This window comes from Quercus robur, chromosome 3 (genome assembly GCF_932294415.1).
Source record: "Quercus robur chromosome 3, dhQueRobu3.1, whole genome shotgun sequence".
Lineage (NCBI taxonomy): Eukaryota > Viridiplantae > Streptophyta > Magnoliopsida > Fagales > Fagaceae > Quercus > Quercus robur.
In genome coordinates, this window is record NC_065536.1 from 24373238 (window position 1) to 24399630 (window position 26393).

At 33.4% G+C, this 26393-nt stretch overlaps 2 protein-coding genes across 3 annotated transcripts in view; both read left to right on the forward strand.

Moving 5' to 3' along the window:
* Window positions 1-26393, forward strand: part of LOC126717557 (uncharacterized) — a 185028-nt gene that overhangs the window by 61699 nt on the left and 96936 nt on the right. The window lies entirely within an intron of this gene.
* Window positions 1150-7845, forward strand: LOC126717555 (protein SIEVE ELEMENT OCCLUSION B-like). The gene is made up of 7 exons (XM_050419362.1): window positions 1150-1415; window positions 1793-1897; window positions 2467-2888; window positions 3674-3756; window positions 3865-4004; window positions 5933-6391; window positions 6889-7845. Exons 1-7 carry the CDS (start codon window positions 1236-1238, stop codon window positions 7450-7452), a joined length of 1953 nt encoding a protein of 650 aa, XP_050275319.1. The 5' UTR covers window positions 1150-1235; the 3' UTR covers window positions 7453-7845.

Here is a 26393-nt window from a genome sequence, read left to right on the forward strand (position 1 = left end):
ATTGTTCTAATCCATGGAGTGGAGCCTCTGTGTCTGAGATATTTGGGGCTCGTTTGGTAATATTGTTCTAGTAACGTTGTTTGTATTTTTTGAAAATACGTGTGAGTAAAAAAAAAAAGTGTGGAAATACATGTAATGTTGTTTAAATATTGAAAACTATTGTTTAAACTCACCAACCAAGCATTCCCTTGGTTGCACTGAGGTTTGAGTGGAAGGGAAGATAAAGAGAAAAGAGTAAAGGAAGGAAAAGACAAAATAACTGGGAAAGAACATATTCTCCATGTGTGTTTGGATGTGGATTGTGTCATATAATTACCAACTCATGTGAATTTTGACAAATTTACCATTAGATATTTATTTTCTTTTTATATTTACCATGCTTGCAAAGTTTCAAAAAGATAAAAAATAAATAGTTATGTCATCAATTAAATATTTAAATTTCAAGATTTTGTAGTCTAAAATTATACATAAAAAATAAATTTATAGATCAAATAGTTAATAATATTTGATTGATATGAAATTTGACGTGTATGTTAATAACATAAAGAGCATGTAATGCGACAGTTAAATTTTCAAAATATGTAAACATATTAATTTTTTAGTGATAGTTGTAGCAATTGATTACAACCAAATTTGTAGACAAATCTTGTCTATACTTTTGTACCACTAAAAACAAATGAAATTCATATCAAAAAAAAAAAAAAAAAATGTTAAACTAGAAAGTATTTAAAATCATTATCTGGCGCTGTTCAAAGAGTCAATGGAGATATATTGTAGACTTGTAATATTATAAGATGGACCAAACTTTTTTTATTTTTTATTCTTTACTTTTTGGTTCAAACAATGTACATTAGCAAGAAAAATTATTTAGTATTTTCATAATTATTATTGCTGCTCTTTCTTCTCATATTAATGGTAGAACTGATTATAAATAGGTCATTTTAGATATACACCACTTTAAAAAAAAAAAAAAAAATTAAGATCTTCTTCCCTCATTTTATATGTGTTAAAAATATTTAGTATTCTAAAAAAACAAAACAGTATTTCGAGATTTCCTAATATTAACTCCTAAGTGATAAATACGGAAAAAGAACACCATTCTGCTTCTCAATTATGGCTATATAAAGGGACGTGGCCGGTAGACTGCAACAATATAAACTACTCTCGTCTTCCCCCAAACTTGTGCCTTTAACCAAAGAGCTTCTAACAGTCATCTTTGTTTTGTGTAACAAAACATGGCCAGCGACAATACTGGTGGCCCGATCTTGTCAGCCGACCTGATCTTGCGGGACGAAACCTTAACCAGCAAAATTAATACAACCAATGCCGATGAAAAGTTGGATGTTGAATCTCTTTTCTCTGCCGTCGAGAACATCCTTGACCGTACCACCAAGACTGTTGATGTTCTTTTCCTGGTATATATTACCCATTTTTTTGTTTTTGTTTTTGTTTGAAGTAAACAAAATACAAAATATTCACTGTTTTAGAAAAAAGTTTGCAAATTGTTTTTTGTAATGTAATAAGTGTTATTTATAATTTTATATATTATAATAAAATAATAATAATAATTATTATTATTATTTTTTTCTATCATTGGTGTAAGATTAATTTGTATAACATTGCTCTTCAGCGAAAGCATGACAACAGGGGCCTCTTTTCCTTTGAGAACAGAACTATATGCATGAGATGCAGTTAATTTTTTAGTTTTAACTGAGCCAGGCAGATATGTTTTTTAAATTTATACCACTAACAAGTAACACCCCGCCTGTTTTTAATTACCCGTCATTCACAGAAGGGTACTGATAGCCAAGAAACAAAAATGAAACTCTTGGAGGAGGAGAGCCCCCAAGAAAGCTTTATTCCACCCCTGTCTGCCTTCAAGCTAATTTCCTATGAGGTAATTGTATATATCTTTACTTTTTTTTCTCATAGAATTTCACCAGGGCACTTTTTTTTTTAATTTTTTATATAAATTTTTTATAAGCTTTGAAGGTGGTAGATTGTATTTGGTGTAATGATATTTTACACAAACCCAGTGCTCACGAACTTTTTAATATACACCAATTCCAATTTAACACTTAACATTTTCTCAAAAATAATGTGCCAAAAAGTTTGCACATTGACTTTCTCTAATCGAGTTTTGCTATGATCATGGACTTCTTTGTTGAAAAATTCTTACACCCCTCTCACATGGCACATTATTTGTATCCACCACAACACAAAAATAAAAAGATAATAATATACGGGAAGAAAGTGGGGATGACGTTAAGTCTACAAGGCTTTTATGGGCTGTGCTACACACGTTTGTGTGAAAATTTCGGTACACAATTCAGTGCCGCTTACTCTACGTGTATGGAACCAAATGGCCAATATAGCATAAAAAAAGTGTAGTGAATTAAGGAATGATGATTTTCATTTTTATTTAGTCACCCACATTAATATATATATATATATTTTAAATGTCAGATGCAATGCAAGGCTGCAGGTGAGCAAACTGCACCTGAAACAACAGTACTGTCAATAATTGAGAAGTTATCAAGCTATTCCAGGGATGCAAAGGCTATGCTAACTCTAGCGACTTTTGCTTTGGAATATGGGGAATACTTCCTACTTGCCTGTATTCAGTCATCGAACCAAGTCGCCAAATCAATGGGAACACTTAAGGGGGTACCTGTCCTCTTAGGAAAACTGGAGGAACACAGCCAAGCTGTTGTTGATCTTAACAAATTGATCAAAGCCACACTGGAAGTATTTCAATGCATCTTTGGGTTGAAGAAGCTTTCGAATTATGACAAGAAGGATGAACTGATCACAGCTGCTGTCTATTGGGCTATTGTAAGTGTTGTGGTCAGCACGAATCAGCTTTGCTACCTCATTACCGATGATCAGTAAGTTCTATTCGTTATGCCCAAATCCTTAATTAGAAGACCTTACTGTATCACAATCTTATGGCTATTCTGCATGCACACCAGTTAATTACAAATAGGAAATCTTTTGAGTGTGGCCCTAAGATTCTGGTTAGAGTTTTGAATTCAAGATCTTTTAAATCTCATTAGGCCTTGAAAATTACTAGACCTCGAAATCACTAGCTCAATCCCTTAGGATTTGAAATATATGCGTATCTTTTTTTTTTTTGGCTAATGAAAGTGTCCAAAGATTTTCAAGCCTTCAAATGTGTGTAGATCTTTCATCAATCCTACACATATTAGGTAATTACAGAGAAAAATCTTTCAGAGATGCTTCTAGATATTGACTAAAAATTTTTCAATTAAAGAACTCATGAATCTCATGAGACCAAAATCAAACTAACCTATAAGGGTTTAAAATGCATACATTTAGTTATAGAACAAAGCTTATCTTACATTTTGGTATCGTATTCCATAGGAGTATAAAATTATAAAATAATTAAATACTATACTTTATTCTACAATAACATAAATGATTTAATTTCAATGAAACCAAACTAAAATGAGTGTGAAAGCTACATCCTTGGAGGGAGTATTCCTTTTAGGGTGAGTTTTGGACTTTTACTTACAAATCCTTTGGCTACTTTCTCTTTCTTTAAATTATTATTTTATAAAAAATAAAAACTCTTAGCCTAGCATCTATAGTAGCATGGTATGTACTAGTGTTAAATGACTATGGTTGACTTTATATATTTCTACTTATCTAGGGAGAAGAAACAGGAACTGGAAACCTATGCTGATAAACTCAATCGCATCCTCATCGAACTTAAGAAAGAAAGATCAAACCAAGGTTGGTTTCTTGGCGGTTTCATTTGTACGGACACAAGCTTTCTTGCATGTGTTGCTTGCCTTCAAAAGATGGACTGCTATACTGATGAAGGATTTTGGTTCAATGCAGGGAAAAAGGATTACAGGAAGGTCAAGAATGATGTTAAAACTTCAGAGAGCATCGTGGCTGTAATTAAGATACTATTGACAGATCCCACAAACAACCTAACACCGCAATTAACTGATGGTTCCACTTCCACCCAAGAAAAGGTATGCTTTTAATTTGCCGGCCATCTTTTTGCTATTGTATAAGTAGATGAGATCACTCAATATAGTTTGATTGCTGTTCATTAAAAAATTATGATTGTTATTATACTACTTCAATTCCAAACTCTTGCAGTAATTACACTCCCTTCCTATAAAGTTGGGGAAATGACATTTTACCTCAAATTTAAAGGAAAAAAATATTTCTCCATTTTAATATCTAATTAACTAAACTTTGTTAAATTAATATTTAAAATGTTATGTACTAATCTACCATTTAGGTAGTTTTTAAAATTATATTATTTCATAATTAAAATTCATTATTTTAAAATTTTAATTTAAGTGTATATTAAAATATTATGTGTGAATTTTGTTTATTATTATTTTTTCTTTTATTAACAAATTATGGCGAGATTTGCTCTAGTAAATGTATTGGTGCTCGATAAATTTTGCACTTTTTTTTTTTTTTTTTTGTTTTGAATTTGTCAATTATTTTTTTACTAACCAAGGTCAAACCTTTTATATTATTATTGGAATATATCTTTACCATGACTTTTGTGCTGTGTATCCAAAAGTTAGGTCCTTTTGGATATATACCATTATCAATTTCTTTAAAATTTTCTTATCTCTTCTCATATATGTGTGTTAAAATGCTTAGTATTTTCAAAAAAATTTAGGAAGACAACGGCCATGGTGTTGACTATGCTTTGACTAGGAGAGTGATGTTGTCTTTCCCTAAACTTAATGTCGTTGATCAAATGGCTGAGAGGAGAGAGCCCAAATTCTGTGTCCCTCAAGGCGTTAATTACTTGCACTGAGTCAACTTAACAAATCTCCTTTTTAAGTTTTGAAAAAGTATCTTAATAATAGTACTAAAATACATATATACAACAACTCTAATCCTAAAAACTAAAGTAACTATGAGTTTACGACTAAAATAGGGTACTGCAACCGTAGGTCCTGAGTAGTTTAGTACTTAAATTAATTTTATTATATTTTGATAATAGTAATTTGTTAGTTGTTTGTTTAATTGATATTAGTGGCTTGAATAATTAAATTAAATTATCATTATAAACTTGTTTATTTTATCAATTTGATATATTGGGATTATAAAATTTAATATTCAGGTTTTCATATTTCACAATAACTTATGGGGAAAGATCTACAATTGATGCAAAAATGACCTCTCATGTTATTTGCAAGTTAAAGTTAATTTGTAAAATTAAGATTTTTTTAGTCATTTTTTTATACATAAGAACTTTATTGTATTTATAGTGGCCCCTTCAAAATATTTCCTGGCTCCACCAATATATATATATATATATATAATGTTTTCAAAAAATATTGTTATATTCTAGATGTAATATGTAATCTTTAAATTTTTTTTAAAATTGATTTAAAATGTTTAAAGAACATTAATTATGATTAATCTAGTTTAAAAAATAATTATACATGATGTGATGAAAGAAAATACTTGTTTTGAGTTATATAAAATTTTATTTTATAGGAGACAATTATATATATGGGAAAATTGCACTAAACTCCCAATTTTGTTTTCAGTTATAACATTCATCCCACCCTCGAATTTAGAATAAAACATTTACCTTCCCTAAATTGGAAAGTATTTACAACAACCTCACCTAAATTATTAAAAAATCCTGAAGAATTAAAGCCTTTAAAAAAAAATCTCAAATTTTCTATTAGAAGAGGTGTGGACAAGAATTTAAAAGGACGTTAAAATAGGAAATTCAATATTTTTTAAGCATTTTTTCAGTTATCCAGGAGAAGTAAGTGTAATAATGAAAAACTTGAGGAGAGATATGCGTGTGTTAGTTTGGTGAATTTAAAGATCATTGTCATATTTAGCTTTGCCTCCAAAAAAAAAGAAAAAAAAAAATCTGACTCTGTTGCTAATTGTATGGCACAAACTGCAGGTAGAAATTAATTCCCTGGAAGGGAAGAGTGTCTTCCTGTTCTTTCCGAGCCTACACATCTCTGGTGAAGACATTTCAAATCTTAAAAATTTTCTTGATAAAATGAGGAAGGACCAATATGAGACCCTATGGATCCCATTTGTGAAGCAATTGACCAAAGACCTGAAAAAGAAATTTGAGTTCTTGCGGCCTAAGATGCTATACGTAGCAGCGAATTACTCTTTGCCGATAGCAAGCCATAAATACATAAAAAAGAAGTGGAACTTCAAGGTTTACGAGCCCTTAATTGTGGTGCTGAACCCGCAAGGAAAGGTGGTATGTATGAATGCAATCCCTATGATGAGGGTATGCGGCGTTGAGGCCTTCCCATTCACCAGCGAAAAAGAAGAAAATCTGTTGAAGGAAAAGGGTTTGATAGGGGTAACGGCAACTCACATTAATCCACAGATAAAAAACTGGGTAAAGTCATTTCAAAAATCTAATAATGCATATATTTGCACACGTGTTCACAATTTGCTATTTTGCTATTTCCTCAAGTTTTGGCATCGTCTCAGCCTTGTGATTGTGAGGCATAAGGATCTTTTCCATTCGAAATGGCTCTGAATCATTATATACACACGTAAATGTACGCTTTTTTATTTTTATTTTTTTTTTATAGCTATCGAGGGTACTTAGCATTCTTTGATTATCTGATTATTTTTTTGTGACGTTTTAAGATGTATTAGGCTGAAATATCCTTGGGGTTCATAGAAGAACACATTCATGCATGTACTTTTTATTTTGATGGATTGTTACAAAAAGTTGGGGAGGGGGTCTTTGAACTAGCTACAAGCTAGACTCTTGGTCATGCATGCACTTTTTTTTTTGGGTGGGGGTGGGGGAGAAGTTATGTGCATTCAAATAATATTGATGTGCACATTCACTTATTCTTATAAATATGTATCTTGTTCATTCAGATCGAAGAGAAGAAGTACATCTTTTTGTATGGTGGCCAGGTCACTGATAGTGCAATGGTCCTTGACCATGATCCAATGATAGTGGAAAAAGGGATTTCCATAAAGTTGGTATCCATCGAAGACGACAGCCTCCTAAAACGCTTCTGGACCAAGATTAAGAACTTGTTCACTTCAAGATCTCAAAGGGAGACCGAGATAGACTCTATGAAGCTAGATATCGAAAAATTGATTTCCTACAAGAAGAAAAAGAGAGGATGGGCTGTGTTCAGCAAAGGGTCCAGCGTTATACTGATCGGTGGGACAACTATTCTTCAGGTCTTAAAAGAGTTTGACAAATGGAAGGAGAGTTTAAACGAGAAGGACTTCGAATTGGCTTTCAAAGACTACCATAACAAGATTTCTAATCATGATGATGATGCCATCTGCCGCCACATTAAAATTCCATACAAAGCTTTAAAAATACCAGAGACCGAATGCTCCCATTGTCAACGCATCATGGTCACGAATATCACTTTCAAATGTTGCCACAAAGATGATGATACATGGGTTCCGCCTCGGCCTTAAGTTGCTACCTTACTTTGGAATGGTATTGCTACTAAATTAAATAATGTGGTTACATTCGTAACCAGAGGTTATATGTATAGTAAGATTTGGCTTATTGGGTCTAGTATTTAGTACATTGGTTCTGTTGTAATGGAGACATGTTCACTTTTGACCATGTCTCACCATTGCAACGAGTCCAGCGTATTGGAGCAATTGGACCTAAGTTTAGCCCAGTGTGATGTGTGACCTAATATTCTGATGCCACCGGAAAAAAGGCTGTGTGTGATTTTATATTCCTACTTGAAGCCCCTAGAAAAGGGCAGTGTATGTTTGTATTGGTTTCGTTTTCCCTTACCATTGGTGTAATAAAGAAAATGTGTGCAATCATATGGTATTGATGTTGCATTACTATTATCCTTTTGAGTTTTTATACTTTACCACGACTTTCTCTTTTTCTTTCTTCTAAATGCTAATTGACTTTATAATTTGTTTTGCTTCTTTCATGGACTTCGAAGATCTTGCATTACTTTAATTGTGAGTTATGTATGCATAATATTAATCTTTTTTGTTATTTATTAAGTTTGAAACTAAAATAGTGTGAGAATAAAGAGAGAGAATGAACGCAAAGATTTCGTGATTCAACCTAAAGGTCAATGTCCACAAAGGAAAGCTCTTGATGGTTAAATCTTCATTATACTAAATTGTATGTTACAATGAGTTAGGAAAGCTCTTGATAGTTACATCCACAAAGGAAAGCTCTTGATCATTACATCTTTACTAAATTTGCATGTTACAAGTCTAAGAAAAAAAAAAAACCAAGTCCAGGATAAATAAAGATGCAAATCTAGTTTTCTTGATTGGTGTTCGACCTGTCTAAAATTGCAGAATTAGCAAAAATTAGCAAACATGAAAAAGCCTATAATTTGTCCATTTCAAGCCCAATTTGTGATCGATTAGTTTGTTGCAGTATTTAAAGGACATTATAAGCTGACCCTAGGGAGCTTTTAAAAGAGAGAAAAAGTGGTTTAGGTGCCTCATATTCTATATCCAAAGCTCTCTCATTTCTTTTACCGGTGATATTTCTTGAAGAAAATCAAGATCCGGTTTTGTAGAAATTGCTACCTCATACCAGTCATCAAAGGTTCTAGATCTAAACCTTCAAATGTGATCTTGAAGTTATAGACTAGAGGTCTATGTTGGAGCAAACCTTCAAGGATGGTGTTGGAGTTGTGGACTAGAGGTTCAAGTTTAGAATACATCCATATCAGAGATGTTTGTGGAATTAAGAGCTCAGGTGGATAACTATAGTTAAGTTTATGAAAAATAGGGTAATTCAGTTTGTGAACTTCTACTTGATAGTGGATTTGTTCACCTTAGGACTAGTCCCCTCAGGTTTTTTTATTATGAAATAGTTCATTTCATTAGTTTTCTTGAACCATCATACCTTGTGTTATATTTATATTCCACTGTATATGATATTGGTGTTTGTTTGATTAAGCTAAAACTTGTATAATTAATCTAATTAATATCATCTTAAAACTAGTTAATTAATGTTTTTGACAGGGGTCTAAATCCAACACAATGAACCAAATATGGGGTATTAGTAGAATGTTAAACCTTGAACAAATCATACAATAGGTCATAGTTACTAGACTTGTAGGACCGTAAGAATACTTTGATTGCGCACCAAGTAAGATTGGGCTTGGCCTTAGCTTAAATTGAGCTTGATATCTTTAACAAAAGGTAACAAGATAATATAATATAAACTAAAACGCTTTAATATTCACTTTCAATGCTTTCTTCACGTTCTAAATGAAAGAATCTTATATACTAATATTTTGCCCCTGCCATAGTCGACTAAATGAAAGAATGTTATATAAATTAAAATATATTTTAATAATATATTTAAAATTAGATAATAACATAAAAAAATTATTATAAGTTACATGACAAATGTACATTTTGTAAGTCAAGGTATTTATCAAAACCGAAACATTATAATTGATTATAAATAATTTAGAACAGTTTTAAAAAACCATTTTAAATGAAATTTTGATAATTGAATTTTAATTGGAGAATCACTTAAAATTATGTTAATAACTTTATTGTACTTATAATGAGTTATTTGATGAAATTGTGTATGTACAACTTATAATACTTACATTGAGCCACTTAGTATAAGCCCAACATATATGACTCGACTATTATTAAAACCCAAAATTAAGGTTGATTATTAAAATAATAATAATAAATCTAATTTCTAGAAACTCTTGTTACTAGAATTTTAATTGAAGTAGTAACTTTTAAAAAAAAATTGAAACTTTAGAAATAAAGTTTTACATTTTTTTTTTAGAAGAAAAATATAGTTTTACTTAAAACAACTATGTTGATTATTTTAGCCTAAGACTTATTGCTGCAGTCCTATTACATCCATCTAAGATGAGTAATGCTAGTAACATCTAAAATGACATAATTTTATGTCATAACTTGCCACATAGCGAGTTGTGATTGGTGAAAGTGTGTCCCCACATGGCCTACTACACACCTTTACTAATCACAACTCGCCATATGACGAGTTATGCTACAAAATTGTGCTAATTTTAATAGTACTAGCATTTCTCATATAGGATCAATTTACTAAGCTATATATATCCTGCTAGAACTCATATCACGCATTATGGTGTCAGTCTAAAACCTATAGTGCATTTATTACGTGAAAAAAAAAAAAAAAAAAAAAAAAAAAAAGAGAGAGAGATTGTGCCACTTGCCACAACCAAGACAAATTTTTAGTTTGTAAATAATATAAGGGTCATGCTAATTGGTGTTTTTAGGATAATTGTTAACAATCTATTTTAAGAAAATTTAATTTGATACTACTTTTATGAGAAATAGAAAAAACTGTCAAAATATTAATTATTTTTTTTTCTCATAAAAACTTTTTTTAAATGGATTAATTGTTAGCCATTACCCTAAGGATATCCATTAGCATTTCTCATAATATAATGTGGTATTATTTGGAGGTGAGCTTTTGAGTTACGTAATGGGATTCATATATAGATTACAAGCAGGCACACATTTATGTGTGTGGGGGTGGGAATGCATGACCCTACGTCCCTACGTTTGTTCATATGATCATATTCCCTTTCCTTCATTAATTTCGCCTTAATAAGAAATGGCCCTCAAATTTAAAGTTTCTTTTTAGGGTAAATTGCAAATTATATTCTTAAAGTTTGCGGGCATTTAAATTTTATACCCTAAAGTTTTAGAATTTAGATTTTACTCCAAGAGTTTAGGATCGATATTTAGATTTTACACCCTGACGTTTCATAATTTGTATTTTACCCACTAAATTTTAGGGGCGTCTAGATTTTACCCCTTAAAGTTTTGGAGTGTTTGAATTTTACACCCCATTTGTTTGAATTTTACACTCTAAAGTTTCAGAATTTAATGATGTAAAATCCAAATATCCCTAATATGATAAACTCTTCAAACTTCTCATACATCTTTTTTTTTTTTTTTGTGAATTTTGAAATTTTGACCGTTGAATTTCATGTTTCTTATGTCCTTAACATGCATATCAAATTTTGTTCAAATTAGATGTTATTTTCTATACGATCAATAAAATTATTTTTTATACATAATTTTATATCGCAAAAACTTGAAATTTTAACATTTTTTTTTATGACATAGTAATTAATGTTGTAGACATACTATTTCTCAAAAATAAAAACAAAAATTATTATCTCTTTTTCCATTGAGAGGGTATTGTATCTCTTTTTCCTTGTGAAAAATAAAAAGCCACAATCTAATTTTAAAAAACAAATTATTAACTAGGACTTTTTGTGCCAAATTTCTTTTTTCTCAAAGCCTAAAAGTCTTTTATAAATGTATTTGATTATATATTTGTAAATATAAAAAGAGGGGTAAATTGTAAACTACACTCCTAAGGTTTGGGGATATTTGGATTTTATACCTTGAAATTTCAGAATTTGGAATTTACCCCCTGAAGTTTAGAACAAAATTTCTCTCCAAATTAGTTTGGAGAAAAACCATTCAAACTTCTCATATATCTTTATATTGAATCTGAATTTTGAAAATTTAATCGTTGGATTGGATGTTCTTATTATATCATTCATGTTTGCAAAATTTCAATAAGATCAAAGATCAATTGCTATGTCATTAAATAAATGTTAAAATTTCAAGTTTTTGTGATCTAAAATTGTGTATAAAAAATAATTTTATTGATCGCATAGAAAATAACATCAAATTTGAATAAAATTTGATATGTATGTTAAGGACATAAGAAACATAAAATTAATGGTCAAATTTTCAAAATTCACACTCGAAAAATATATAAATGAGAAATTTGAAGAGTTTCTCTCCAAACTAGTTAGGAGAGAAACCCTTCAAACTCCTCATATATCTTTATGCTAAATGTAAATTTTGAAAATCTAACCGTTGGATTGGATAATCTTATTATATCCTTCATGTTTGCAAAATTTCAATAAGATCAATGATTAATTGCTATATCATCAAACAAATGTTAAAATTTCAAATTTTTATGATCTAAAATTGTATATAAAAAATAAGTTTATTGTTCGTATAGAAAGTAACATCCAGTTTGAATGAAATTTGATATGCATGTTAAAGACATAAGGAATATGAAATTCAAAAGTCAGATTTTCAAAATCCACACCTAAAAAATATATATAAGAAGTTTGAAAAGTTTCTTTCCAAATTAATTTGGAAAGGAACTTTGTTCAACAACAACTTACCATCTATTGATAACTCTATATACAGTTTATAAGTTCTTTCTTACTCTAGTATTTATTTATTTATTTATTTATTTTTGGGGTAGTGAAGGAGTTTCATTAATTGAAGAACAAGAGAGGTTTCAGGATAGCGCCTTTTAACGTACAACCAAACCTGGTCCGATATAATTCCAAAAAATTAACCAAGTCCACATGCGGACTTTCATACAAAATTAAATCTTCGTCTTGATCCATGACCAAGGGAAATGGGAAACTAACTGTCTGCAATCATTCAAAATAGAAGAAATAGTATTGTTGGAGGATTGGGGAGAGTTTAACAGGTTGACTATAGCTTTAGTATCTACTTCTATCTCAACAGCAGAAAAAGAAAGCTTTTGACAAAGAAAAATGCCATCTCTCAAGGCCATAGCTCGGCCATGAAACTAGTGGCAATGCCAATTTTCCTAGAAAAAACACGAACCCAAGAACCATTCATATCCCGGACGATGCCCCCACCTCTTGCTAACCCAAGAATCCAAGAAGACAAATACTAACCAGCCATGAAATCAATTTATGTGATCCTAATTAATGTTGGCGAGGAAAAAGCATCTCTTTTGGCAGAAGGCAGTACACAGAAAGCCAAAAATTAGGGACTGTTGATCCCATTCTTAAAGGGCACTATTTATTGAAGCCATGCACACCCAACTGGCTTTCATTCACACGGATATTAGTCCGAATCATTTCTGATATCCATGTGATTCTAGCTTCTCTTAGTTCCCTCTTTTTTTTCTTTTTTCTTTTTTTGAGAATCACTTAGTTCCTACTTCCTCGTCAGCCCACTATATATCCAGGTTAGCAAATTTGTCAGCCCACAGGCCACAGCTTGGCAACATGGACCTTCCAATATGATCTCTGGGGCTTTGTCGTTTGATCCTTGTGATTTTGACTCCTCTTCCACCTGTTTCTGTAGCACCAAGCTAGTCTTGCTATTCATATTTGCTTTCGGGGAAAAAAAAGGGACCTATGAATATAAAATTTTCTCCACTCGAGTTGAGGGATTTATGTGTTATGAAAATGATAGGATCATTTTTTATTTTGTACACCATATACTTCATTTTTATATTTTTATTTTGTACTCCATATACTTTATTTTTATATGGTGTACAAAATCGTCAGTAAGTTAATTGTGATCAATTAGGGTACCTAAAGAACAAAAGAGCAAATAATCTATAGAGAGCACTAGTGAGGTGCTGACCAAATATCATCTGAAAGTTAAGTCAGTAATAGAAGAATCTTTATATAACTCTAAAGTGTAAGAGTTAGGAAATTTCACGTACTTTGGAAAAGATGAGACTTGGTGCTTATATAATGGTGTAGGGTAAACCAAGATCACATGAACGTAAAATCTTTCCTTTTAGGGAAGATATGGAGTTAATATTCCGAGATCTTAGGACTTTACTTCCCATACTGGGAGGATACAAATATATAGAAGGATCTTTGGACATGGCGTGTAAGTTCTTTCCATATAAGGATGCATGAGTTGAGATCATGTAAAAAAGGTATAGGACTAAGTGTAACCACCCTTCAGCCTTGTGTAACCAGACGGGTGATTCTCCTGATGGTGCATTTGGGCGGAGGGTACAGAAGGCGTCATGTTGTTAAACCTAAAGGACATTTCCCATCCGAAGCGCAGAAAAGGGGTAAATACCCGATGATGAATGTGAGCGGAGAGGACTGTTGATGTTGCGTTGTAATTAGCTCGAAGGGGACCTTTTACCTAATGAGCAATCCAAATCGGCCCGAAGGGTAAAAAGAGTTAGAAAAATTTTGAGCTAAAATATTCCTTATCATATAAGAAAATGATAGGATCATAAAATGTGGGTTGTACAAAAAATTATTATGGGATCTTTTTTTTCCTTTTTTAGAGAGTTTCAACTTATGGTGAGAATCTACTAGTTGAGCTAATTGGAACCCACAATTATTATGGGATCTAACAATATTTGTTACTAACTAAAGAGTTATAATATTTTTTTTCCAATTAAAAAATTATGACAAAAGTTCCTAAAAGTAACCTTCAAACAACTCAGTAAATAACAATTAAAAGAAGGTTAACCCAAAAACAAAAAAGTAAAATATTCTTTACACCTTCTAAGTTTGAGATTGCACCTTCCAACTTTTATAAGAGATATAATCAAGAATTATGATGAATATGGACTTCTTCTCTGATTGGGTTAATCCTAATCATGATTGATTCCACTAAATTATCAAAACAATTATTGGGAATTAAGGCATTATTATGATAGTTGAGGGTAGAGAAATTTGAATCATGGATGTTATCGTTAGAAACATCAAGAAATGTCAATCAGTTAAGCTATAAGGCTCTTGATGACTTTTTATTAGTTCTTTTAAGAACCAATCAAAATTAACTTTATTTAAACCCCATGTAGGCATGCCCATGTTGGAATTGTTTTTAAATAAATACAAATTGTTTTGCATAATTTAATCGATAACCTTAATTTTAACTCGAAAAGGAGCATTTTGCCATTGAAGTCCATAATGACCCACTATGATATAGATTTCAACTACTGATCAATTATGGAATTTAATATCATTTATATGAAATTACAATTTTCTTTTCGAACTTAGTTTTTCTCACAAATAGAATTTTTTATAATTGTGAAATGGGGTGTTTACACAAAGGAAATTGGAGAATAAATACAAAAGGAGAAGGAACCTCATATTTTATTTGCATAGTCCATAGGGTGGAATGTTGAGATGCTCCATCAGTTGTTTGACGAAGAATCAATCAAAGAAATCTTAAGGATTCCATTATGGAAAGTTGACTAACCAGATAGTGTAGGGAAATTGCCTCAAATTCCAATTGTGACTTGGAAAGTCAATAAGGTTTCCTAGTTGAAGAATGAAAAATTAATTTGAGTTTCCTTATTGTAGAAGGAAAGACTATTTCTTGGTATGGAAAGAAGTCTATTCTTTGTTAAAAAGGTAATGTATTCTTAGTCTAAGAGGGAATAGTAAAAGAGTCTTATAAATAGACAATATTACAAAGAATTTGATGGCTTTTCCTTTGGCTTTGGCCCGAGGGTCCTTCCTATGGGAAGAGGGAAAATAGAGCGTGAAACCAAGAGAGAAAAAAAAAGGAATTTTCGCTTGGGAGGATCGCAAGAGGAAGGAGAGACGAAGGTATTGCCACCTTCAAGAAGACACAAAGAGAGCATGTGCAAGAGCAAAGAAAGAAGAAGCCACACAAGAAAGAAAAAGAAGAGAGAGCAGCCAAGAGGGAGCTGCTTAGAGAAAAAGAAGACAGTCAAGAGGGAGATGTGCGTGGAGAAGAAAATAAAAAGGAGAGAGCAAAGTGTTGCCGCCTTTGAAAGAGATCATTAGTGTGTGTGTGTGAAAGCAAAGAAAAATAAGAGAGATTTTTCTTTAGCCATGAGACATATACAAGAATTATTGTAATTGATTTGATAATAGTTAAATTATTCGGAGTTTGTCCTGTAGTTTTTTCCCTTCAATGAGAAAGAGTTTCCCACGTAAATATTTGTGTTTTGTGTGTGATTGTTATTTTTGATTGCTAATATTGTTGATAATATTATTTGGGACCCAATAGATAGATGGGCTTGGGTGGAGTTGGTGAATGGGTTCTTTTCAGTGAAGTCTGCATATAAACTTATTCAATGAAATATATTACCCACAAAAAAAATAAATATGATTGTTTTGTTGAGTTAATGAATGTTTAGTCCTCTGTTATTTTGTTGTCTTAGTTATCCGGTGTGTGTATGTATGTGTTTAAGAATGAATAAATGGTAATCTGGACAGTTTTAAATTTACTTATTTGTTTTCTCTGTAAAGTGTAAAGTTTCCCTAAGTGTCTTTGTGATATACTGTTGTACATGTTTCTTTTGAAATGTCATCAAAAAAATATGCTTCCAACTTTGGTTCTAATTTGAACAAAGAGTTTAATAAGTTTTTTTTTCTTCTCTTTTTATTTTTGAAGAGAGAAACTGGATTGGTATTATATTAAGAAGTTTCCTTAATTAGATAATATGGTAGATAGAACTTTGAATGAAGGAGTTATAACTTTGAACGAAAGGCAACTCCAATTCGTCAATACATCAGTGGGAGAGATGGTGAGCGTGACATTGTGAGTATCGTTTTGTCTTCCATATGTATTTATTGATAATTTTGATTGAAATTATTTATCTAACATTTTGGCTATTGTAACAAGGATTCCACATATGAGCCAGGCGTAGTAGAATTGGAGGTTGTACCATATACATTAGTTAAGAATGTGAAGGTATTTTATTTATTTTTTAAAATTTTATATTTAATATCAAATATATGTTTCCATATATAGTGCTACTGCTGACAAGGTTTTATAATTTTTAGTTTGGTCTCCCTAAGTTGCAACTCGGATTGTGTGAGAGGTTTCTTAAACAAGTATGTGTTTCTTCTTTATTGCCTAAAATGTTGCATATGGGATGCTATTGTGACATTTATATCACGTTTGCTATTTGTTTCTTCATTCTTTAGAATGTTAGTAGTTTGGTTTAAATTATCATTTAGTGTTTTATACTAGTATTCTTGGTGACAATGTTCCCTTATTCTTTTTCTATTCTTATAGATTTCTATAAAAGAAAAAGTTGAGTTTGCCTAGAGATTTTATGTTCCACCATTTGTATGTTGTTGTTTAATTATTTAATCTAATAGGATTAGGTAATTTAACAAGTATATGATGTGGTAATTTAACAAGTATAGGGAGCTAGTAATTGTTAATTTAGATGTGGTAATTTAACAAGTATAGGGAGTTAGTAATCGTTAATTTAGCAAGTATTGGGAGCAATAGCATGTATGAGAAGTTAGCACTGTGCATATAATGATGGAAATGAATGTGGTAAGTAGAGTGATGAAAATGAATGTGGTAATTTAACAAGTATAGGGATAGAAATGAATGTAGTAGTTTAACAAGTGTAGGGAGTGAGAGCATGCATTGTACACTCTACACTTTGCATCTCGTACTTTTTGAATGCATTTTTGCACTCTAAAGTATGACTCATGTTATAGGGTGCAAAGTGTAATCAGAAGTATAGTTTAGGATGGTAAAATATAATTTATCTTTTGTCTTTAAAGGATTAAGAAGATGGACAATTAAATCTTTTCACATGGTGCAATATTTTTCCATCCAAGCTAATTGCAAACTTGATGTCGAGATGCAAAGTGTAACAAGGATCACAGTTGATGGTGCAAAACGTGTATTCAAAAAGTTTAGGGTGCAAAATATAATCATAACATATTAACATGTACGTACCAAGTTAAATTAAATTAACTCACAAAATTAGAAACATATTACAAATAACATCTAAATGTGTATGTATATATTGATTTGTACATATGTAGATTGATTAATTTACTAAGAATTGTAACAAAATATTCACAAAATAACAAGAATAGCAAGAAATAAACACTAGTGGATGAGGAAGGTGTTTTATGCCTTAATTCAAAATCTGACAAGAAAGACAATAGTTAATTATTATGATATAATTTGATTAAATGTCCTTATATAATAATTTACTAGGATGTATGCTATGATTTGAGAAGCTTGTTCAATTGCTTGTAAGGGTTAGGTTATGGGTTGCATGAGGAAGGTGGACTCTTGAACTAGGCGGTAGGAGGACAAGGGGGCCATGGCCCCCTTGACTTTTCAAAAATTCCTCATCTCCTTTATTTTTGGTAAAAATATATAAATTAATGCATACATTTAAATAATGCCCCCTAGATTTGACTAATACATCATTTTTGTTTTTTAAAATTATTCTTATACCAAACATAACTCATTAATTCAAAGTGTATTTAGTGCATTTCCTATTAAAAAAAAAGTTTATAAATTATTAATGCACTATTTTTCCTCTAATTTCTCTTATACCATAATAGCTCTGCTCATTGAACCAAATAATATTTAGAAGACATCCTAGAAATATTTGTAAGTACATCTTTTTAATAAAATAAAATCCTTCAATATTTATTTTTTAATGTTTTCAGAAGATTAGAAATATGGACATAGGAGTTTGATTACTAGTTATATTACTAGTTTCCTATGCTTAGCTTTTTAATGTTGAAAAACCTCTAGATTATTTAGTAACTGATTCTGGCGTGTAAGTCAATTGCACATAGGAGTTTGATTAATAGTAAGAATTGTTGTATAACTAATCTAAGTGAATCCCCGACATCATAGAGTTAATATATGTGTGTTTCATCTTTATTTATTTTTATCTGCACTTTTTCTTAGTGGAAGATTTTGATCTATCAACAATCCTCTTTTCAGCTTCATCATCATCATTGATAAGGAAATTTTTTACTAAGGCCCATGCAAGGGAACTGACGGCGCCTACGGGTCTGTCAATCACACAGGAGTAGACGGAAGGCCTAGGACGCCGACATAAAAAGCGACGGAGCCACACTAAAACCTAATGGGTAGAGTGTCCGACGGACAAATGGAAGGCTGACAAGGTGGATAAAAGCCGACGGGTCCAGCTTGGCCTTACTTGGTCCTCACGAAAGTTCATATAAGGAAACATCTTGCATATCGCACAAAGTGGACCCGCTACATGTTCATATCTCTCTCATATGGAAAGACACTCTACAATCTCGGAAACCCTAGTATCAGATCTTCTCCATAAGGAAAAATCCCCTCTTTTAAGGGATCTTGGTTCACTACCAACCGCTATATAAGCACCAGACCTCCACTTTTTTCAAGTACGTAGAAAATCCCTAACTCTCTCACTATAAAGTTCTTAGAGATTTCTCATTCACAAACTTGACTTTCGGAGAGTCCTTGACTGGTACCACACCGGTGCCTTCTATTTGGTCCATTTGTTTTTATTCCACAGGTACCCATTGGAGTGGTTTGGAGCTTACAACTCACTGACGATTTCATCACATCATCAATCATTATCGTTATTACCATTAAGTCTAATACTACAACTACAAATGTCTAATATTACTTCACATGGCCTAAGATTAAAAAATGTGGCTTACATGAAGAAAGAACAAGTGGAGAAAATAATGATGAAGATTGGTGGTACTAGTAAAGGAAGTTCATCAAGCAATTTTTCCATGGAAACCCCAGCTCTGTCATGTTATGGTGAATGACAAACTAGTAGTAGAAGTTTGATATCCTTTATTATATATTGATTATTATATGCCATTTGTTTTTGTTTTTATAAATCATTATTGTGCTTTCTAATTGATATTATCCACTATAAATCCATGTTGTTTGGTATCATTTTCTTTGATCTCTATATTTCAAACCCCCCTAGTCGCCCAGTTGAATGAAAAAACAAGAAATATAGGATTTGTACTTTTTACCACAAGTGTGTTGATTATTACAAATCATTTTCTCTATTTGATTAAAGAAGAATGAATATGTTCACATTTGAAAACACACGGTTTATGCGTAGTTTGATGAATGTAAACAAAGCTTTGACTGCTATGCCTACTTTTGAATTGATTACACTTGGAATCCCACTAGTTCCCTAGCATTTTTCAGTCTTTCGTTAAAGTAACATGATAGTAGCATTGGAATTAAAAAAAAAAAAAAAGATTGTTAATTATCTTTAATAGAGACTCTGTATGCTAATTTTATATTCCAATAAAAGGTTTGTGAACATCCCATCATAATGTTGTCAATACAATATAAAGTTCACTAGCAGATATAAGCAATACTTGTACTCAACCTTCCTGTTTGACTTTATAACTTGTTGAGATGGAACAAGTGAGGAGAGACTTTATAATCCATGTATAAGCACTCCACTCCGTACATAGAGAAATTTTTTCTCTCTTTATCCTACTTATTCAGTGGTTGCATGTTATATTGATGTATAAACGAGCCTTAGATAAAACACATTTAATCAATTATTTCCTACTTTTCTCTGTTATGTTTTTGGCTATAATAAATGAAATAAATAATGGAGATGAACAAAAGTTTCAAATTGGCTTTTATAAATTTTAAACTTTAGTTAACAAAATTATAATCCTAGGATATAATTTGAAACACACTACAAAAAACGCAGCTAAATGCGGGCTATAGCCGTGTTTACAAAAAAACGTGGCTATAGGTTAATTCTATAGCCGCGTTCAAAAAACGCAACTATAGGTCCAATCGAATAATTTTTTTTTTTTTAAAGAGGGACCTATAGTTGTGTTTTTTTTTTTTTTTAAATGCGGCTATAGCTAACATATAGCTGCGCTTTTAAAATGCGGCTATAGGTTAAGTCTATAGCCATGTACAAACAACAACTATAGGTCCAATCGAATAAATTTTTTTTTTTTTAAGGGTGACCTATAGTTGCGTTTTTAAAAAACCCGGCTATTGGTTAAGTCTATAGCCACGTTCAAAAACCACAGATATAGGTCCAGTTGAATAATTTTTTTTTTTATAGGGTGACCTATAGTTGCGTTTTTTAAAAACGTGGGTATAGGTGCGGCTATAACTAACATATAGCTACATTTTTAAAACGCAGCTATATGTAACACCAAAAAAAAAAAAAAATTCTTTATTTTTTGACTTACCCCCCACTTTCATCTTTTTTTTTTTTTTTCTTCCTTCTTCACTCACTCTAGCGCAACTCTTTTTTCTTTTGCTTTTTTTTTTTCTTTGGAGTTGTTGCTTCTTTTTTTTCTTCTTTTTTTGCTCCTTTCTTCTGCAAGTCACGCTAGGTTCTTCTTTCTTTTTTTTTCCTTCCTCCTTCACTCCAGCACAACTCTTCTTCTTTTTTCTTTGTTTCTTTGTAGCTACTTCTTCTTCTTCTTCTTCTTCTTCTTCTTTTTTCATCTCAAGCACACTGATTTGTTTATAGATCTAGTGGTTTTTTTTTTTTTTTTTTTTTTTTTTTTTTTTTTTTTTTGTTTAGTTAGAAAATGGAGGAAATGCTAAAATTTTTGAATGAAGTGGACATTCTAGCAATATTTGTGTCTATGTCTTGATTTGGATTTGAGTTTTGAATTTAAATTCTTTGGATTTGTGCTTGAATTTGTGCTATTGTGTTGTTGATATTGTGCTTATGTTTAAATGGGTTTGTATTCTTGAGCTTGTTCTTTTGTGTTTCTGAGCTTGTGCTTTTGTGTTCCTTGAATTGATTTAGTGTTAGATTTGGGTTGGTTTTGTTGAATGAGAGGAGATTCATGGGTTTGTGTTCTTATATTTTGGAGCATGTTGTGTTTGTATTGTGAGTATGTTGTGTTTGATTTTGAATTTTCTGGGTGTGTTTGTATTGTGAGTATGTTGTGTTTGATTTTGAATTTTCTAGGTTTGTGTTTAATTTTGAATTTTTTGGGGAAAAAAAACCAGTAAATTTTTTTTGTTTTAAAAAAACCTATAGCCGCGTTTCAAAAACGCAACTATAGGAGGCTTTAGCCACGTTTCAAAAATGCAACTGTAGGAGGCTTTAGTTGTGTTTTTAAAACATAGTCAAAAACTATACCTATAGCCGCGTTTTTTACAAAATGCAACTATAAGTATTAGCCTATATGGGGTGGGAAAACACAATTATAGGGGGACCTGTAGCCGCATTTAAAAAAAACGTGGCTATAGAACCTACAGGGGCCTATTGTCATGCAGTAAAAGCTGCGTTTGTAAACGCGGTTATAGAAAACACGACTATAGCCTATAGTCACGTTTTAGGGTTTATAGCTGCGTTTTTGAAACGCGGCTAAAGCCTGTGTTTTTTGTAGTGACATGATATAAACGCTTTATTGTATGATTTTCCCAAAAAAATATAAACAAAACGAAGAGGTGCTTTCTAAAAGCTAGTGTGAGTTGTACAAGGACCAAGGAGATATTTGGAGAAGATATTAACGGTGACGAGATGATTGTTATTTGAAGCCTTTTTTTTTTGTAGAACACATTGGGAATTCTCTTATTGCTCTTCCAATAAGTAAATAGGGGTTATTAAGGAATTTTTCAACCTGAACACTTGTCTGGTCCAACTCAACGCAAAGGGTCTCAAACGGTTTTGATTGGTGAATCAAATGTATCTTGAGTTTATAAAGCTAAAAAATTGATATTGACAAGTGAGGGTTGAGTGTGAAATGTTTCATTCGAAAATTTGACTTGTCCAAAAATTTAAACAAATAAAGTAGCCTAATTTGCATATGTTACAAACTTTCAAACCGTAAAACGTTCATTGTAAATAGGGTTGATAATTCATGTTGGCATGTCATGTTGAGTTAGTTGTATTCAACTATATGGTTTGACAAAAATATGACCTATTTAACAGTCGTATCAAAATCTCTCAATCCAAATATGACAAGTTTATTGAGTGAGTTTGCACTGCATGACATGACCCACTTAACATGGTTAATAATTTGGTCGTGTTGGGTTAATATAGATACAATTCACATCAACCCGCTTAATAAAACAAGTTTTAGTTGGTTGACAAACACAACCCATTTTCAAGCTTATGTATATACTTACATCAAGTCTCATACTCACAAGTCACAAGTATGTTCATAAATATATTTTCATATTTGAATTCAACTTATTTAATAAATTTTTTGAGAAAGGTTTATTTAATATAATCAAGTCGAATTTTAAGTAAATGAACATAAATAAACTTTTTATGAACTCGGGCTCAAGCTGTTTGTTTATAGTCCGAAGCAATGAAATGATACAGTAACAGGGATGGACCTAGGGGGCCCCGGGCCCCCACTGGCCCAATTTTATTTTTTTGTTAGGTAATTTTAGAATTTTAGGGTTGGGCCCCTCTTTTCTAAAACCTTGGCCCACCTAATAGCCCAGATAGCCTAGCCAGCCCAACTAAAAAAAAATTAAAAGCCCAATTCAAACCCACGGTTACAACTTAGAGTAATTCAGGGAAAAAAAAAAGAGAGAGAGAGGATTCGGGAAGAGAGAGAGAGAGAGTTAGGAAAAAAGTAGTTTAGTGAGGTAATAGTGTTTGGGGTAGTGGGTGAGTTACAGTCTGATAGAGACAAAGAAAAAAAAAATACATAATATAATAAAAATGTCAAAGAAATTTTACAAAACCAAATAAAATTGAGATTTGTGCTTACTCTTGTGCTTTCAACTAGCAGTGAACAAAAAATGATTAGCTTGTGCTATCCATATCAAAATTAAAAACACCATGATATTAAGTGCCCTCACGCTCTTATGCGTGTGGCGGCAGTTTTCGTCATGTAGCTTGTTTACAGGAGTTGAGGTGACCTCCCTAAGATGGGGTTATTTCCTAGATCATTAGTTTCTTTTAGTCTACATTCTTTCGTTGTATCTTGTTAAAAGTCCGTTAGGAGTCTGGAAAACAACACGAAGGGACGAGATCTATGGCAGGGGAACTTGAAAAGTTGTGGAGTAAACTATCTTTCACCGAGGAAGAAGATGATGGGATTGAACTGGGGATTAGCTGTACGAAGGCAGCCAGAGCTCTAGGGAAAAACTATGTGGTTTTGAAAGTCCTTACCCAAAGAAGTATAAGCCTGGATGCTCTAAGGAAGAACTTGAGAATGTTGTGGAAGCCCAATAAGAGTCTTCAAATCTCTGAGATTGAAGATGAGCTCTTCAATGCGGAATTTAGGGACACGAAAGACAAACAGAGGGTACTGAATATGTGCCCCTGGAGCTTTGAAAAACAACTGGTGATTCTTCAAGAGTTCGAAGGGGAACTAGTGCCGAAGGATATTGTGATGAAGTGGTCGCCATTCTGGGTTCAGATTTTTAACCTGCCCCTAAAGAGCAGAACAAAAGAAACGGGTTGGATGATCGGAGTGAAGTTAGGGGAGGTAATGGAGGTTGATGTGCCAGATTCAGGGGTCCAATGGGGGAAATGTCTGCGCGTAAGAGTTCGTATTGACGTCTCTAAGAGACTAGTTCATGGGAAGAAAGTTATCATTGAGGGAGGGGAGAGCCGGTGGGTTTAATTCAAGTACGAGAGACTCCCTAATTTCTGCTATGAGTGTGGAATGTTAAACCATGCAGTGAAAGAGTGCCCAGAAAAATCATTGGAGAAAAACCAACTGTCAGAGGGGTACATGCAATACGGAGCTTGGCTGAGGGGAGAACCATTAAGGCGAAGTGGATGGGAGTTAAACCAAACGGGTATAGGACCAAAGGAGCCAAACCGCCGTAGTTTCGTTGCCGGTGAGCCAAAAAAGCCAGGACATCATCCCAGTGGGCCTGCAGAAGAGCAAGGTGGTGTGGTGGGTCACGTGAGCACTCCCTTAAACGCCGAGCCTAGTGACTAGATGAGGGGCGTTCCCAGGTCAGAAGTAAGTAGAGAGGCAGAGACAGACTTGCACGGAAATGGTAAGGTCAGTGGGTTGGTGGAAAAGTCGACAAGTAAGGAAACTCATTTGGATGATAGAGAATGGGTCTTGGCAGAGGTTCAGGCAGACCAACTCTCTGATATGCAATGGGAAAAAGATTTGGTCCAAAAGAACGAGCCCGATTTTGAATTTAATTTGGTGCCAAAGGTCTTGACTGAAGGAAACGAAGAAGGCCCAAATCCTGAACTAGGCGCAGTAGCAATGTCTTACGACCCAAAGGAAGGTTGGGTGTCTGAGAAGTTCGGCCCAAACAGCAAGCACTGGAAAAGGCTTGCGAGAGAAGTGAAGGATAAAGGGCCTTGTACAAAGGAGAGTCCGGGGAGTCAGAAAAGAGAGGGCCCAACGCCCCTTCAAGAGCTTGATCCTAATGCCCTCAGTAAGAAGAAAAGGAAAGGGAAATCAAAGGTGTGCGATGTATCTATGCAACACAAACATATGGATGGCGATGAGGCGGTGGCTGCGATGCAACCCTGCCGAGCCCAATGAGTGTTCTCGCCTGGAATTGCCGAGGACTGGGGTCCTCCCTGGCGGTTCATGTTCTCACCGATGAGGTGAAATCCAAAGACCCAACTCTGGTTTTCTTAGCTGAAACGAAGGCAAGTGTGAATCGGATCAAGGGGATTCAGCGAAAAACAGAGTACACTCAAGGAATAATTGTGCCTAGTGATGGTCAGAGCGGCGGGTTAGCGCTACTGTGGAGAGAAGGCACTGATGTGAGGTTCAGGAGCTGCTCCAACTCCCATATCGATGTCGTAGTCCATGGGGTTGTCTCATCCGAACCATGGCGGGCGACCGGTTTTTACGGTCAACCTGAAGCTAGTAAGAGAAGTATGTCATGGCAGCTCCTTGAAGCACTCCGTGCGCAATGCAACATGCCATGGGTGGTATTCGGGGATTTCAACGAAATCTTGCATCCGAGTGAGAAATTAGGTGGGGTGGACAGAGAAGCAAAGCAGATGGAGGCTTTTGGTGACTGCCTAGATCGATGTGGGTTAGCTAATCTGGGTTTCTTGGGGCAAAAGTACACTTGGTGTAACGACAGGCATGGAGACCAAAGGACGAAATTGCGGTTGGACCATGTGGTGGCAAATGGGGATTGTATGGAGAGGTTTGTTGATGCTAAACTTTTTCATGTCTCAATGCCCATCTCGGATCACTGCTTGCTGAGTCTAAGATTAAGCAAGGAACAAAGGCGAAAACGGGTCAAAAAGAGATTTATGTTCGAAACCATGTGGACTAGGGATGACAAATGTAGAGACGTTATAGAGGCGACATGGGATCCAGTTAAAGGGGACCCAAATTTCCGGATCACTGATCGGATTAAGAGGTGCCAAGAGCAACTCCAACGGTGGAATTGGAAGGAGTTTGGCAATGTGGGGCATGCTATAAAGCAGAAAAGGGAGTGGCTCCAACACCTCGAAGCCTTAAATAGCCTCCATGATAGAGCGGATGAGATTCAAAATCTGAAGAAGGAGATTAATGAAGCTCTATCGAGGGAGGAGGTGATGTGGGCCCAGAGATCAAGGGCTTTGTGGATGAAGTGGGGTGACCGCAACACGAAATTTTTTCATGCTACCGCCAACCAAAGACGTAGGAGGAATAGCATAACGGGGCTTGTGGATTCCAATGGCATATGGCAAGAGGATCCGGGTGCAATAGAGGGTATTATCCTGGATTATTTTGAAACTATCTTCAGGTCAAATAACCCTTCAAGCTTCGATGCATGTGTTCGTACCATTACTCCTAAAGTTACTCCAGAAATGAATGCTGCTCTGTGTGCTGAGTTCTGTGCTTCTGAAGTGTGGAATGCTCTTCACCAAATGCATCCAACAAAGGCTCCAGGCCCAGATGGTATGTCCC